Below are 18,046 nucleotides of genomic sequence, written 5' to 3'. Positions count from 1 at the left end.
CAGGCAGCAGTTAGAGTTGACAGTAAATTGAGTTCATGGTTCACAATAGTTTCAGGGGTAAGACAAGGCTGCAACCTGTCTCCACTGTTGTTCATATTATTTATGGATCATATGTTGAAAACAATAGACTGGCTGAGTGAGATTAAGATATGTGAACACAAAATAAGCAGTCTTGCATATGCGGATGACTTAGTTGTGTGATGGCAGATTCGATTGAAAGTTTGCAAAGTAATATTTCAGAGCTAGATCAGAAATGTAAGGACTATGGTATGAAGATTAGCATCTCCAAAACGAAAGTAATGTCAGTGGGAAAGAGATATAAATGGATAGAGTGCCAAATAGGAGGAACAAAGCTAGAACAGGTGGATGGTTTCAAGTACTTAGGATGCATATTCTCGCAGGATGGCAACATAGTGACAAAACTGGAAGTGAGGTGTAGCAAAGCTAATGCAGTGAGCACTCAGCTACGATCTACTCTCTTCTGCAAGAAGGAAGTCAGTACCAAGACTAAGTTATCTGTGCACAGTTCGATCATTCGACCAACTTTGTTGTATGGAAGCGAAAGCTGGGTGGATTCACGTTACATTATCAATAAGGTTGAGGTTACGGATATGAAAGTAGCTAGGATGACTACAGGTACTAGTAGATAGGAACAGTGGCAGGAGAGTGTCCACGATGAGGAAGTCAAAGGAAAAACTGGGAATGAACTCTATAGATGTAGCAGTCAGGGCGAACAGGCTTAGATGGTGGGGTCATGTTACACGCATGGGAGAAGCATGGTTACCCAAGAGACTCATGGGTTCAGCAGTAGAGGGTAGGAGGAGTCTGGGCAGACCAAGGAGAAGGTACATGGATTCGGTTAGGAATGATTTTGAAGTAATAGGCTTAATATCAGAAGAGGCACCAATGTTAGCACTGAATAGTGGATCATGGAGGAATTTTATAAGGAGGACTATGTTCCAGACTGTATGCTGAAAGGCATAATCAGTCTTAAATGATGATTATAAAATTGTTAATTAATAATGCAATTAATTAGTGCTTTATGTAACGTTATTCTGAAAAATTTGGGCAGCAGAAGTACGTAATCAAAGTACAGAGTCTTACAGTAAGTACTATAGAATTTACATTGATGTGTGGCAGCCCCTCAGAATTTTAAATTCAATTAACATGGAAGATAAATAATTAATTGCAGGGAAAATAAAATATGTTACCTTAAAGTTGAAATATTGTAGTATGTAGGGTGTGAGTCAAAAGTTTCAAGACTTAACTCAGAACTAGAAATTTATTGGACATTTAAGTACAGCAGACTGAAATTCTTCAAAATATGGTCCTTCAGCATCAACTCAGCACTGCCAGCTCGTCTTCCACTGTTTGTAGTCCTTCTGGAAGGCCTTAGGCGTCATGCTGTCAAGGGCTCTTGTCGAAGCCTGCTGGATGGCATTGATGGAGTCTCATCACTTCCCTTTTAGGCTTGTCATGATTTGGGGGAAGAGGAGAAAGTCAGTTGGAGCCAAGTCGGGGCTGTAGTGTGGCTGCGGCAGTGTTGTCACGTTGAACTTGACCAAAACTTCGGCGGCAGCACCCGACTTGTGAGTGAGCACGTTGTCGTGGTGGAGAATTCAGTTGCTCTTGATCACCGGGTGGACGCAGCAAACTCGATCCCTCAAGCAGCGCAGCACTCACACTAAGACGACGGCCATTGTTTAAAAGTTCCCACACACACTCCACATTTTGATCCGTTCGGCTTGATGATGGCCTCCCGAAGCGGTCGTTGTCTTCAACATTCCCGCAGCTATCTTTGAAATGTTTGTGCCACATGAAAACCATTGCATGGGGCATGGCTTCTTCCTTAAGGGCATCTTGAATCATACCGAGTCTCCGTGGTGGTTTTGTTCAGTCGCAAGCAAAACTTAATCGCTTAACGCTGCTCCATTTCCGCCTTTCCCACTTTTCGACCGAGGTCAATGACACACACTCACACTGCAAGCAATGTGCACTCTCCAGGGTTCGTTGGCAACTGCCGCAGCGTCAGTTCATTCCCCGAGATCCCTCACTTCTTCCCCCACCCGGCGCGGAACTGGTCCGCACACACTCCCCTACTCAGAAATGAATCAGTCTTGAAGCTTCTGAATCACACCTAGTAGAATACTGCAGGTTATTATAATGAAATATGTATGTTAGGATTCCAAGGATTGTTTTAGTTTTCAGTTAAATTATTGTAATTTTGACTTGTAAATCTGATACTCTGACAAAGAAATTCCCTTTAGCCCACTACTGCAGAATAATAATGCCACAGTGAAACATTAACGGGAGACTAACACCAAACTAAATCTTTAGTTGAGAAAAAAAATTATAACATTTACAGTGACAAAACACAGTGAACACACAAGCACCTTCCAATGGCAAAATGTGTTAAAGCTGTCAGGATGAATATACTTCATGACAACAAACTGCTTTAATGGTGGTTTGAGAAACCTTACTTTCAAATTTAATTTTCTTTTACACCAGATAAATTTTGTTGTATTTGAGTATACATGAATAATTTCTTAAGTCATGGAGTGTTTGACTTTTACCCATAACTTAAACTTTTGAGCACCTGCGACGTAAAAAAAAAATTTTGGACCAGAATACCAGGCATTTATGCCACAATTTCAAACTTTACTGTCACATTTGTGTGTGCTTATCTTAGAAATGCACACCAGTATTATATGTGAAAGCTTAGCTTTTCCTGTAGCTTTACAGTATGTATGCTAATTTTAACCACTAACTTTTTCTTGTGTGTTTGCGCTACTGAAGTGTATGTTGCTGTTGGCTGACTGCATCGTGGATCCTGTGCTCTGAATATCGCTACCATTGGCTACTGAGATCACTTGACACGAGCTGTCATTGGCTGACAAAAGCACATCACACAGTGCAATCTTGATTTCAGTGCTTTGGAAGCTAATGTGATGTATTTGGTGGACTTCATATTTGTACATTTGTAATACAAAAATTTGCTGTGTACATTGTTTTTTGCTGTGTTTCATTTCAAGTGCAAAGAAGTTCTATGCCGGTGTGTGAAACCTTTACCGTTTATAGACCGATAATATGTACAGCTCTAAGGGAGAGTATATTGTCACTTAACACAGAAAATGTGTACTCTCATGCATTTTATGTTGTTTTGTCACTCAGGAATATTGTATTTTGAGGGAAAAGTATATTTTTAACCATGAAATCCCAAAAACACCTGTTGTCCCCCCACCACTTCTTTTCTTTCATATATACCCTGGTCCCTACTATCTATTACATACATGACTATTTTTGGCAATTCACTGCATTTGGAAAAAAATATTCTAATTACTGGGGAGGAAAATGCAACACGTGGGGGCTACCCAACTTGCTAAATCTCAGAATGATCAATCTGAGGCCGGTTTACACATGTATGGTACAAAAAAAGGTGCCTCCCTTCACCCCCATTGTGACACTCCAAATACTCACTGAACTTTATCAGTACAAAGATACAGTATTCCTTACAAATGAATGGCTGCATTCCTCATTAAAACATGAATAATTTCAAGAACTGTGTATCGTAGCTTAGCTAGCGCACATACATTTACTTGTATTATGCTTCAACCGTTCAACATTATGCACTTGAAGTTAGAGCAAAGGGTAAGCTGAGTTCGTCACTTAGACATAACACTTTAGCTGCATTGCTTTCACTGTCCAGTTATATACAGTTGCTGTAACTATTCGTGGTTCACTTATGATCATCGCAATTTCCGTGTTACCATGATATTGCCCACTTGGCAAAGGGGCATTCAGAGTTAGTATGGATCTTCCTAAACCCTTACCTTTTCTTGAGAGCGTTAATGCCTTTTTTTTTTCCCCTGACAAACATTTGTCCTAAGTTGTCTCAGTCTGCCAGTGTGCATTGTATTTTAAATAGAGGCCAAGCATCTTATGTCCACAAGCTGCGACATTGTCACGAATAAAACAGTGACCTGTATATGCAATAAGTTTCCTTTACTTTACGTCTATGGTCACGAACGTTTTGTTAACAAATTACCGGTTTTGCTCTATAATGACCATCATCAGATGTGTTTCATAAAAACCAAGTCCTAATGTATTGCAGCTGTGTTTTTATGGAACAGATCTGATGATGGTCATTATAGACCGAAATCAGTAATCTGTTAACAAAAAGTTTGTGACCATAGATGTAAAGTAAAGGAAACTCATCTTATGTCCGCTTTGGAAGATTCTTTTCTACCATAGACTTTGTATTGTATGCTAACTGGGGGCCTAGACATTATGGAGAAGCTCCGTCCCCACTACAGCCACAGTGGTCCACTACCCCACAACGACTACCACAGTCCACTTCACCCCTCTGCCGCCCCACACCGAACCACTCTTTCAGGGTTATTGTGCAGTTCAGTCCCCGGTGGATCCACCCCAGGGAACATCTCACACCAGATGAGTGTAACCCCTATGTTTGCATGGTAGAGTAATGGTGGTGTGCTTGTACGTGGAGAACTTGTTTGCGCAGCAGTCACCAACATAGTGTAGCTGAGACGGAACAAGGGAAACCAGCCTGCATTCACCGAGATAGATGGAAAACCGCCTAAAAACCATCCACAGACTGGTCGGCTCACTGGACCTTGACACAGGTCCGCCGGGCGGATTCGTGCTGGGGACCAGGCGCTCCTTCCCAGTCCAGAAAGCAATGCGCTAGACCGCACGGCTCACCAGGCGGGCACCATAGACCTTACTTGCAGATAGCGCAAATTGGAAATTTGGTACTGATATCTATTTGAACAATCTTTTGCGAATCTTAGTATAGCTTCACTGAGAGAGATGAGGATTTAAATTTGAAAGATTGTTATATTATTTCTCATCTGGTCAAGCTAATTTCCTCATGTTAAGGGTCATAGTAGGACATCACAAGTCCCCAAAAACCCAGTTAAAAGGTTACGCCAATATAAATATTGACTGTAGTGTTATCTTTCATTTTCTTTCACTGGGGGCTCGCACCTACATCTACATAAATGCTTTGCAGGACACTATACGGTGTAAGGGTGGAGGGGGATGTAGGTAGGTTACCTTTTGTACCACTGCTAGTCTTTTCCTTACCTGTTTCTTTTTCCATCCATTTTTGGCGGTTGGAAAAAGTGATTGTCTATAAGCATCTGCATGAACCATAATCCCTTTCATCTTCACAGTCCTTCAGCAAGATGTATGCTGGTGGCAGTAGAATCATTTGCAGTCATCTGAAAATGTTACGTTTTCTCTATAGAGTTTTGAGAAAACGTTGTCTCCCTTCCAGGGGTTCCCATTAGAATTTATGGGGCATCTCCATAATATTTGCCTGTTGATCGAACTTACTTTTAACATGCCTCTGTATTACTTCATTGTCCTCCTTTAATCCGACATAGTGGGGATCCGAAACACTCGAGAGGAGTACTCAAAAATAGGTCACATTAGTGTTCCCCATGCAGTCTCCTTTATAGATGAGCTACACTTCACTGGAATTCTCCCAATAAACTGAAATTGTGTAAACCCCGTTCCCCATCACAATCTTTAGATTCTTGTTTGATTTCATGTGGGTTCGCAGCATTGTGCCTAGACATTTAATCTACCTGATTGTGTCAAGAAGCACACCACTAATACTGTATTTGAAAACTGCAAGATTATTTTTTCTACTCATCTGCATTAACTTGAATTTTTACACATTTAGAGCAAGCTGCCATTCATAATAACAAATAGAAATTCTGTCTAAATCATCCTGTATCCTTCAGCAGACACTCAACAATGATAGTTCTCCATATATTTTCCACTTCCATCCATTCTAATAACTCTACATATTTCTCTTTTAATATAAATTAGCAGATGCAGTCGCAGTATAGATGATCGCCAGTTACTTTCTAAAATATAAAGTATGCGTAAATGTTATTGAATAATTTATGTATTGAAAATTTTAAGTAGAACATACTAGTGTTACTCTTTTTTTGTATCGATTGTTGTATAAAGGAACTAGTTTACCATGACTTGGAATAAATATCTTTGTTACAGGGTGCTGCAGCTGATGAACTTGACAGATTCTCGATTAGCCCAAGGGGGTTGTGAAAAGCTGGAACTAGCAATGCTTAGTTTCTTCGAACAGTTTCGAAAAATATATGTTGGAGACCAGGTAACCAGTTTCTGTAGTTTTTTAGTGTAAAATGTGTTAGCACAGTGTAATGTGAACATTGAACACACAAATTTAATTTGGTACTGGAAGTTACACAATTATTTATTTTGTTAATATGGTTTGTTATAGATAAGTTTCTGTACAGTTTGTAATTTATTTCACACATGCAGAACACACTTGTTGACATAAATAAGGGGAATTGTAAGCTGTGCTGAGTACAGAGTTTTATCCCCTAATGTCGCACATATGTTGAATTAATTTTGTGTTCAACTGGTGTTTTTTTTTAAATATTTTTGTTCCCTCAGTAATTAGTATTGTATCAAATGCAAAATTTATACAATCAGTATGCATATTTGTCCATACAGAAAATGGAAATTAAATTCAAACTCTCTTGAATACTTTTATTCATGTGACAATGATATTCTCACTCTTTGTGTGAACAATTTATTTAATAAAATGGATTACACTACCCATTAATGAAAAGAAACTTTCTACAAATATGCTGTACCTGTTGACTGCTGAATATAGCAAAATACAAGGGAAACATGATTTTTTTTCTTTTTTTGTCAATTGGAGTCATTGTGAATACATTAGCTGATTAATGATCATTGTAATTAAATAGAAATCTCAGAATTTTCTGTCCATTAGGCTGTCAAAGTAGAGCAACCATTTACACAGTAGAAAAACATTGTTTACAAAAACAAGCTCTGCAAAATAATGGCTGCTACCACATAAATGACTGTCAGCTGATGCAAAACATTATGTGATAGAAGCACAAAAAAACTAATAATAATAATAATAATAGTAATACAGCTTTATTGTTAAATTTAAGATTCTCCTGCCCCTCCCTTCACATGGTTTCTTAAAAGCGTTAAATTATGAAGGAGGTCATTTCCAGGGTTATTACATTATTATTTGTGTTTGTTTAAAAGTATTACATTCATGGTCACTTTTCCGCCATTTGCGTGGATGGATATGTGTGTAAATATTATGTTTATACTGCACTCTGTGTTTGAATTTGCAGTTAAATCATTTTGTTGTGCACTTGTGACAACTTTTTAATTTGATATGAATAACAGGCGTGCATTTAACACACTTTGTAGAACAGAAGTCACCCTTACCACTAAAACAATCCTGATTTATTTTATAATACTGATTATTGGTCTTTTATTCAGTTCAGATAGACATTACGGTTCTTCAAAAGCTTGATGGGTGAGTAAATATCATTTACTGTAATTTTTTAAAATGGTTAGTCTTGAAGCTTTTAGAGCTGACAGACCATTAAAACTGGTTATCCAAAACTACATGGAATGTTAGTAACTGTTTACCATTAAAAACAGTCTTGATCACAATTTATTTATCAAGGCGACCAGTTTAGACCAGTACGGTGGTCATCTTCAGACCATTGAGTAGGAACCTCTTTCTGTTGGAAAAAGTAGTGATTCTCCAACAGAAAGAGGTTCCTACTCAATGCTCTGAAGATGACCACAGTAGTGGTCGAAACTGGTCACCTTGATAAATAAATCGTGATCAAGACTCCAGAATGAGATTTTCACTCTGCAGCGGAGTGTGCGCTGATATGAAACTTCCTGGCAGATTAAAACTGTGTGCCTGACCGAGACTCGAGCTCGGGACCTTTGCCTTTCGCGGGCAAGTGCTCTACCAACTGAGCTACTGAAGCACGACTCATGCCCGGTACTCACAGCTTTACTTCTGCCAGTATCCGTCTCCTACCTTCCAAACTTTACAGAAGCTCTTCTGCGAGACATGCAGAACTAGCACTCCTGAAAGAAAGGATACTGTGGAGACATGGCTTAGCCACAGCCTGGGGGATGTTTCCAGAATGAGATTTTCACTCTGCAGCGGAGTGTGCGCTGATATGAAACTTCCTGGCAGATTAAAACTATGTGCCCGACCGAGACTCGAACTCGGGACCTTTGCCTTTTGCGGGCAAGTGCTCTACCAACTGAGCTACAAAAGCACGACTCACACCCGGTACTCACAGCTTTACTTCTGCCAGTATCCGTCTCCTACCTTCCAAACCTTACAGAAGCTCTTCTGCGAGACATGCAGAACTAGCACTTCTGAAAGAAAGGATACTGTGCTTCGGTAGCTCAGTTGGTAGAGCACTTGCCCGCGAAAGGCAAAGGTCCCGAGTTCGAGTGTCGGTCGGGCACACAGTTTTAATCTGCCAGGAAGTTTCATATCAGCGTACACTCCGCTGCAGAGTGAAAATCTCATTCTGGAAACATCCCCCAGGCTGTGGCTAAGCCATGTCTCCACAGTATCCTTTCTTTCAGGAGTGCTAGTTCTGCATGTCTCGCAGAAGAGCTTCTGTAAAGTTTGGAAGGTAGGAGACGGATACTGGCAGAAGTAAAGCTGTGAGTACCGGGCGTGAGTCGTGCTTCGGTAGCTCAGTTGGTAGAGCACTTGCCCGCAAAAGGCAAAGGTCCCGAGTTCGAGTCTCGGTCGGGCACACAGTTTTAATCTGCCAGGAAGTTTCGTGATCAAGACTGTTTTTAATAGTAAATATTTGTAAGACATTGATGACTGCCTTTCCCATAATGTATTCAAAATTAAGTTAGTAACTGTGATTGCTTTCTCTCTATTATTATTATTATTATTTTTTTTTTTTTCTAGGTTCAGAAAAACTCCAAAGTGTATAGAAGATTATCTGAAGTTCTTGGGTTAAATGATGAATCCATGGTCCTTAGTGTGTTCATTAGGAAAATGTAAGATAAATTTTATACTCATATTTCTAACATATTTTCAGATTACATAATCTACACAGAAATTTCAAATGTAATTGGTTTTCGTGGTTTCTGAAGTGAATATGTACAAGATAACCTTGAACGATAGTTGTAGATGGTACAGTCAGTCATGTTCCTTTCATTTTCTTTCAAACTTCTCTGCATTTATTGTATGTCTCCTAGTGAATTCAGTCACATAAATACATGGATATATTGTGTTAATGTCTTGTGCAGTACAAACTATAAACTTATTTAAAAATAACTTGTGCTTCTATATCACCAAGAGGAAAAACAAACACTCTTCTCTAAAGTGTAAAATATGTGCATAAGTCAACCTGTTTTGAGATATAAAATTTTATTTGCCACTTTCTCATATTCTTACATTCTTTATTTTTTTTTTATGTGCTCCGGCTTGTCATTTTATTAATGACTGTGGATGACATGTATTACATAGCTGACACTCAGTATTCAAAGTTTTGTCTCCTTTATGCCCATTCTTCAACTCCTCTTCTCCCGTTGAACCCCTTTGTTCTTTCTTTCATATCATTCCTTTCATATCTGTTGTCATCTCTCTCTCCCTGTCCTTTCCCAACCCCCTCCAAATTGAAAGAGTTGCAGCTATCTTTTATCCATACTCGCTATAGCTCAGTACACTTACACTACCATGACTGAGTACAAAATTAATCATATCGTCAAGTGGGGTTATTTGTGTACCTATATTTGCCTGAGAGACAGATAGATAAAGTGTCCAAAATCACCTCACCAAAGTTTCAAAGTATATCAGGGGAATTCAGACAGAAATTGACTTAATATTAGATTTTAGTGACATTTAGCATGTCCTAAGGTTTCCATCATTGTTAATAAGTGCTAAGGAATAAGATAATTAATTTTGTATGTTAAGTCAATTTTTATTTTCTAGCAAATCGAATTACAAATTATAGAAATATTAGAAACAGAAACAAAACAAATAAATTCTACTTAAAGATCAAAATTGGTATTCTTACTCAACACTCAAAATTAAGTTGCAGATACTTCAAACATTGGTCATAAAGTTGTGATGGCATAAGTCTAAAGCACATCTTCTCTAACAATAAACATCCCTCTCATCTCAAATGGTGGAGGAAGTACTTGCAAAATTTGGCCTTTTTGCATTGCGTCTTCATCAGGGACATTACACAAATATGTGTATACTGTCGTCACTTGAGTGCAAGAATTTCTTATGTACTTCCCTTGCACCAATGTTTTCAGCAGAGTTTGCTGAAATTTAGTCAATATCTGCTTCAGAAGAGATGAAAAAGCATCCTTGGAAATGGTTCCACGAGTGTACTTCTTCCATTAAATTAAAATGGCTCTCCACATTGCTTTCATTGATCTGGAAGAGGTTATATCCAGCAGTTGGAGGGACTGGGTGCTGTTAGGAGGAAGGAGAATTAATGAAATATTGTTCCAATCACATTCTCTGATAACTTGCAAAAACTTGTGACTGAAAAAGTTATCCCCAACCATCAATGTTGGCCTATTTTGTTTCTTCAAATAGGGCAAAGTGACTGTAAAGAACCAGTCTTCTGGTATCAGCAGATCAACCCATCTGCTTTTTTCCCCTGTCGAAACGGGTTTCTTGTAGACCACCTTCTTGCCACTTGTCCCACAAATGCTCATATTTATAAATGATGTGTGGATTAAGCAGTTAAGTGTCATCACTTGCTGCCATAATTATCGAAACACTAGATTTTGATGAATTCATCACTTTGTAAGTGTGCTTACTCCTTCGTTTTTTAATTATCTGCTGCTTGCCGAGATCATCTGGCATGTTGGTTTTGTCATAGTTGATTATGGTGCTAGGCAGGAGATTTTCCATTTTGGCTCTTTATTGGAGAAATAAATTTTAACTCTCTTTGTTCATTTCCACATGAGCTATGTTGGTGTTTTCATGCAAGCAAAAGGAGAAATTCTCTGAATCCGCTTGAGGAAGAAATGCACCCATTTTATTTGCGGTAAATGGTTAGAAATTTTTTCTTTTTTCAGCCAGATTTATCAAGGTGGTGATTCACTAAATATCTAATATCCCTTTAGTGAAAGGAAATCCCCCAATGTGGAGCACTCAAGATACCTTGCTTCAACATTCCTTTTTCTTCCACATTTAGTACTGGTTCTCTTTCCAGTTTTTTTGGATGTATTTCTCGCACTTCATTGTGTAGGGACGATCTACGTATACTATAAAAATCATACCCTTTTTCCATACAGAAAGGCAACTTTACCTAAGGGATCCAGGTGGATTGACACTGTACGGCAGTACCTTTCCTGCTTTTATACAACCTCACATTGTCCAAAAGCATCACACACAGTGCACAGTTTTGAAAAAAGTGTCATTATTTTATAATATTACATGAAAAATTTGACCAACTTGTACAAGGATTGTCTCAATGTTGTAAGGTACTGAGATTATCAACAACTGCAGTTTCACATGACAATAATGTGCGACTTTTCATCACTTTGACTGGTCATCAAGCATTTACGTTGGTAAACAGTTGTCCCAAAATAAATCACAGAACATGATAAATACCATCTTGCACTTAAAATAATTGGTGTGCAGAAGTAAAAACAAGCGACAATTTGGTTGTTACACAGCCAAAAAGAAAGAGCAAATAAACCGTACTATCCAAAATCCTCCTTGGTGTCTGAAATCGCATTGTTTGCTGGTATGTTTAAAGAATTATTTACTTTCTTGTGAATATTGTTAAAGTTTTCCACAACCTTCATCATTCTCTTTCTTTCTTTATTTCTTCCTTCCTTCCTTCCTTCCTTCCTTCTTTTTCTGACAATAGCTTATGAGAGTCATACACTCAACTTTTTTATCTGGTAAAAATCAATCTGCATCCTTTAACAACCACTTCATGAGAAATAGCTCTTTTACACTGAAGCACCAAAGAAACTGATATACGGGTGTGATTCAAATTCAGAGATTTGTAATCAGGCAGAATAAGGCACTGCAGTTGGGAACACCTGTATAAGATGACAAGTGTTTGGCGCAGTTGCTAGATCTGTTACTGCTGCTACAGTGGCAATTTAAAAAAAAATTTAAGTGGATGTCTTCATGCTTTCCTGGCTATCTGTTGACATCTTGGATATTCGGGAATCCAGCCAGATGTTCGCGGCGTTCTCGCACAATATTTCAGTCACATGATATACAGTCTCCGGTAGCACCTGAAGAAGACAGCAAGGCATGCTGCTGAAATATCATGCGAGAATGACGTGAACATCCAGCTGAATTCCCAAATATCCAAGATGTCAAAATTTAAGTGGGTTTGAACGTGATCATATAATCGGCACACGAGTGATGGGACACAGCATCTCCATGGTAGTGATGAAGTGGGGATTTTCGTGCATGACTATTTCATGAGTGTTCCGTGAGTATCAGGAATCCGGTAAAACATCAGATCTCCAACATCTCTGTGGCCGGAAAAAAATCTTGCAAGAAAGGGACCAACAATTACAGAAGAGAATTATTCAATGTGACAGAAGTGCAACACTTGCGCAAATCACTGCAGATTTCAGTACTGGACCATTGACAAGTGTCAGCTTGCAAACCGTTCAACGAAACATCATCGATATGGGCTTTCAGAGCCGAAGGCCCACTCATGTATCCTTGATGACTGCACGACGTAAAGCTTTACACCTCGCCTGGGCTCACGACTACTAACATTGGGCTGTGGATGACTGTAATCATATTTCCTGGTCAGATGAGCCTCGTTTCAAATTGTATTGAGTGGATGTACATGTACGGGTATGGAGAAAACTTTGTGAATCCATGGACCCTGACTGTCAGCAGGAGACTGCTCAAGCTGGTGAAGGATCTGTAACGGTATGGGGCGAGTACAGTTGGAATGATAGGAGACCTCTGCTATGTCTAGATACAACTCTGATAGGTGACACGTACGTAAGCATCCTATCTGATCACCTGCATCCATTCATGTCCATTGTGCATCCTACCAGACTTAAGCAATTTCAGCAGGACAATGTGACACCCCACATGTCAAGAATTGCTACAGAGTGGCTCCAGGAACATTCTTCTGAGTGTAAATGAGATGCCTTGCAACAAGCTGTTCAGAAGAGACCTCCACTGTCTCGTACTCTTATGGATTTATGGACAGCCATGTAGAATTCATGGTGTCAATTCCCTCCAGCACTACTTCAGACATTAGCCGAGTCCACACCATGTCTTATTGTGACAGTTATGTGTGCTTGCGGTGCCCTACACAATATTATGCAGGTGTAACAGTTTCTTTGGCTCTTCAATGTGAAAGGTAGGTGTTTGTATAAATTTTCTCGTCATTGTGCAATGTGTCTGCAGCTACATCCTCTCGTTGGCTTTTTTATAATAGATATAGAAATTATTGGATGGAGCAACTCATAAAATAAAGGAAGAGCAACCGCTCACCTATAGTGGATCAATGTGTGGAGTGCAGTTATAAACAACAGGAAACAGCATTCACACTATTTTTCGAACACTAGTTCCTTTTCCAGCAATAGCACACACATTCACACACACGCCTTCCAGACAGATGCCTACACATTTGGGTGTCTGTGTGGTTGTGTGTGTGAATGTGTTTGCTATTACTGGAAAAAGATCTAATTCGCAGAAGCTAAAGTGAATGAATTTCCTGTTGTGTGTTAGTGTGCTCCATGCATCAATATACCTTTGGCTTTTATAATTATTTTTGTTGAAATATAGAACAACTTTACTATACGATTGTAGATGCTTACTAAATATTATTTACAAAGTATCTTTGACACCTGTTATCAGATCCTCATTTGATATAGGTATCATATGAGCTTTTCATGATTCTTTAAAGCAAGTATTGTCACACATGAATCTTTGTTAGATTAAAGTTGTGTATTGGTGTGGAACTTCAACTTAAATCTTTCTTTTACAAGAAACACTGTAATACCTCATGTAGAGTTGCATCATATCACATAGGACGTTGTGGTAAATGTATTTTTGTGACATCTGTATTGTGCCATTTATTGTGAATCATGAAACTTCTTCTCTTCTGCAACCTGGAAGAGTTGAGATTTTCCTGCAAAAGATAGATCCATCTCAGGTGCTCCAATCACTTGCATAACTTAATTTTCCAGTAGCGCCCAGCTAATTTTCCAGTAGCGCCTAGCTAATTTCAGTTGCATACTAGACAGTGTAAGTTGCTTTACAATATTGGATTTTAAGATGCTATGAATATATGAATCCAGTGTAATTTCAGGTATTTTGACTCGTATAACAAAGAGCACTTCAGAAATTACTATGTGGACTGCCCACAGTCTCCGCAGTGAGACCTTTCCACCCAAACTGTTTATGCGCTGTTATCCTTGCTTCTTCTCTTTAGGAGGTCCTCGGCCTGATTTTCAATGTATTAGGTTTTAATGCCCCAGTTGCTGGAAAGTTTGTTTAGGATTGACTCAAGTTCTAGTTGAAGTAAATAAATTCTGAAAAGTGCCGGACAAATAGACCCCTTTATTCATCACTGTGTAATTTCATCTAATGAATGAACACAGTTCCTCGTTGTACAGTATGACTGTAAGCAGCATGTTTGTGTTCATTTATCCAAAAAGTCCACCCCCAAGCTCTTGCATGTTGTTTAACAGTGCCTTACATAAAAACCTATGTACTTACTTACTTACTTACTTACTCTAAAGGCCACCAGATATGTACAGGGTGTGCTGTTTATAATTTAATTTGTTTAACTGCCAATTTTATTCATGGATTAAACTCAGGAAGGACAGCTGACCATGCACATGAGCCTATATTTCTGTAATTTTTGTAAAGTGGTTATTGCAATATCTGTTTTTCCTGGCGGTGTTGTGGGTAATGTGTCTTGTGAAACCAGTTCCAAGAAAAGTATTACTGAGAAACAAATGCTCAAATTTTTGTGTTCTTGTAAATAGTTTGTTTCTCGCCTTCTTGTACCTTAGAAGCAGAAGAATATAATGTTACTGATGAAAAAAATAATGTTATTACAACTCGTCACACATCTGAAGACCATATGTGCTGACTTTGTGGCAATAACTGAAACCTGAGTGAAGTAGTGAATTGACAATTACTTCTATTTAATTCCTAAGTCAAATTTTTTCCTTCAGTTGGTCCTCCTCATTCAAGTGATGATGCCATCTCTCATGCCAAAACCAGTATTATCATCACCTGTTCAAGTGTGATCTGCTCCCTCTAAAAAGTGCAAGTTAGATATTTATTTATTTATTTGTTTGCTGTTTTATTTTAGTCTTCTCTACATACAAGAAGAGGCCAAATGTTTCACAGGAAGTGGTATATATGAACATAATGCAAAATATTTTATCATAATTTCAAATGTGTAGTGTAACTAAGCATAACGATGTTTAAGAAAGAAAATTTGTCTAAAATATATACTTAAAAAAAATTAAAATGTACATAGTACCCATGCGGCCATGTGGTTCACATATGTAAGTTCATCCTGAACGTAGGAGGCACATGCCACTGGTCTATTGTACTATTATAATTCTAGACTTTACTATACTACATAATACTACACTACTGTAGCTGGTATCAGAATGAAACTAGAGTTCCTAATTTTATCTAGATCATTAGTCATTGCGCACTGAGGCACAACTCGTGATTCACAGGGACGGCGCTGTTGTGCCTCCCAAGGTGTAGGCATAGAGAGATGGCTCTCAGATCTAAGGAAATCCTCCCTTGTCTTTCTTGAGGTTCATTTCTTCGTTGCTTCCATAAGTCTGTTGTAAGTGGATGTTCTTCCATGGTACATCACATTGTCATAATGTATGATGTCTTCTTGGTTATGTCTTGGCCATGTAAGCTTCCAGTTCAGAAGCTGATTTTGCTGTCCATAAGTTCAGCTCATGGCAGAATTCTGTTATGTTATAGATGGGTATGTTAGCAAATATGGTCCTGTCCTGGGCTTCAACATCTTGTTTAGTGGCACACTCCTAGGCAGTATCATTTGGGATCCTGATTGCTCCACATTTACAAGTGACTGTGATGCAGTGTATATTTTCTGTAAATAGCTGGGATATGTACCATGTCCCGGTAGGTAGTGCATAGCCCCCTTGGGAGGAAGTATGACGTTCTTGATATTTCTTTTCTGTTTTATTCACCCTCGTGCTTAATTCTTATCTACTGACATGATTACACATACCTCTCATCCTTTTTGTCTCACGCCTTATTCGTTTTCGTTTGTGTGCCAATTTTTATAACCTTGTAGCTTTCTGTGTGCTGTGTCAGTTGTTGATCTGATAGACAACACTCTGTCAAGCCTATGTTTAGTTCTTTTAATGTGCCCTACATGTCTGCAATGCTGATTTTCCATTTCTTGCAGCCTTCTGAAAGTGTTCAGTTGTAGCATCTAGATTTACTCTTTACAATTCTCAAGTGGTACTGTAAAATCCATTATCATAGTACAGTGCTGAAGACTCACCTGTTTTAGTTATTGAAAATCGATTGTCATTTGTTCTGCATTCAAACTTTCTTGTAGAGTTGTGATTCCTGGTAATGGAAACATTCTCCTTCTGAGTGTCGTACCTGAAATTAGAAGTCCTATTTCAGTCTGTTTGAATGTACCTTGGTTTCTTTGATTCTTTATTATTGCATTTGGAGTGTTAGTAACTTACTGCTTCGTATGAGCTCCATCGCTGTGAATCTGGCTTTCGAGATGTACTAAGTCTTACTGAATCATTGAAGAGAAAAAATTTCTCACCTACCTTAAATTCCTGCACGTCCTGTTTCTTATCATATTGATCCTTCTTGGTTTTCTTATTCTTTAGTGTCAACTGCCTCACTATTGTGTGCTTCCTGCTTTCTTGTTCGTAATCTATTCAAATGTGATTCATAATAGTAACTTACCTCTCTTGACTCTTGTTGCAATATTGCTGGTATGTTTGCTTCTCTTCTATAATGATGTGTACCCTGTGCTGCTGTGTGATACATTGAACATAAAAATTTGCATATAGTACCCACTTCTCCCAAAAACATTGATCACCTGTTACAAAATGTTTTAAATATTCAACCATTGTATGGTGACTTATCTCCAGTGCACCATTAGATTCTAGATGATAAGCTGTAGTCTGTACCTGCTTAATCCTTAACAATTTTCGTAATCTTTCAGGAACACCATTCAAGAAATTCAAACTTCAGTCCATTAAAAGAAATAACGGAATGCCATACCTCAATAATTATGTTCCACAAATGCTTCAGTTTCTGTGTCTGCATCTTGTGTTTCTATCAGCACTGCCAATTTAAGTTTAGCCAAGTCATCCTTAAAAGCTAACAATGGAAAATCCATGTTGGAATATCAACAATATTAGGAGGAGGGTAGATTGCTTAGCTTTCGGCCTAAGCCTTCTTCAGAAAAGAAAACACACACACATTCATCGAGGCAAGCACACCTCCACTATGTTCATTGAACACTTTATAAACTGTGTCTCAGCTGTGTCTGTAATTTCGAAAAGGTGTTTGTGTTCGCTTGTGTACACTTACTTTTTTGCTGTGATGGACACTTCCATACATAGTCATAAATATCATGCTTCATTCTACATCATTGTTTATATGACTTTAGTCTCTCGAAAGTCCTGTGCGTTCCTTGATCTCCTCCCAACAATTTATCACCCATCTCTGTTAAAATACTCTCCTCCTCTTGGAGACTAAATTCCTATTTGCCATCTTCTTCTGTTTCTGCTTCTGGGGTTACCTGCACGTGTTGTACACTCGAGATTTGTTTTGCTGCCTGCTTCCGCCTCAGAGTTCTCTGCATTAGTATTTTCACAAACGATGTCTTTCTTGTAAGTAAGTTCCTTTTTTTCTGTAGGCCTTATTCACTCAGAGCATCTGCATTACTGTTTAACCTGTCTGGCTTATTATGAGGGTGGTTTGAAAAGTTCTCGGAATGGAATAGAAAAAAAGTACTTACATCACTGAAGCTGTTTTTTTTTTATTTTTCAATGTAGTCTCCTTGAAGATTAATGCACTTGGTCCAGCGATGTTCCAGTGCCTTGATCCCATCTCGAAATTGAGTTTCCTCCACACCTACAAAATAGTTGTCAACTTCAGCTATTAATTCTTTGTTTGAAGTGATTCTTTGTCCATCAAGAA

General features: G+C 38.5%; 1 protein-coding gene and 1 non-coding gene across 6 annotated transcripts in view; both read left to right on the top strand.

Annotated features, from left to right (window-relative positions):
• Positions 1-18,046, top strand: part of LOC126347079 (exportin-7) — a 214,861-nt gene that overhangs the window by 106,108 nt on the left and 90,707 nt on the right. For all 5 annotated transcript variants that reach the window (XM_050002240.1, XM_050002241.1, XM_050002243.1 and 2 more), the window contains exons 11-12: positions 6,046-6,163; positions 8,804-8,895. In XM_050002240.1, coding sequence (XP_049858197.1) covers positions 6,046-6,163; positions 8,804-8,895 — 210 coding nt within the window. The remainder of the gene's footprint in view (positions 1-6,045; positions 6,164-8,803; positions 8,896-18,046) is intronic.
• Positions 8,566-8,640, top strand: Trnal-caa (transfer RNA leucine (anticodon CAA)). Its single transcript has one exon. It is a non-coding gene; the product is annotated as a tRNA-Leu (tRNA).

The sequence above is a fragment of the Schistocerca gregaria genome, chromosome 1 (genome assembly GCF_023897955.1).
Source record: "Schistocerca gregaria isolate iqSchGreg1 chromosome 1, iqSchGreg1.2, whole genome shotgun sequence".
Lineage (NCBI taxonomy): Eukaryota > Metazoa > Arthropoda > Insecta > Orthoptera > Acrididae > Schistocerca > Schistocerca gregaria.
Note: the sequence above shows the minus strand (reverse complement) of the source record. Positions and strands in the feature narration are given on the sequence as shown.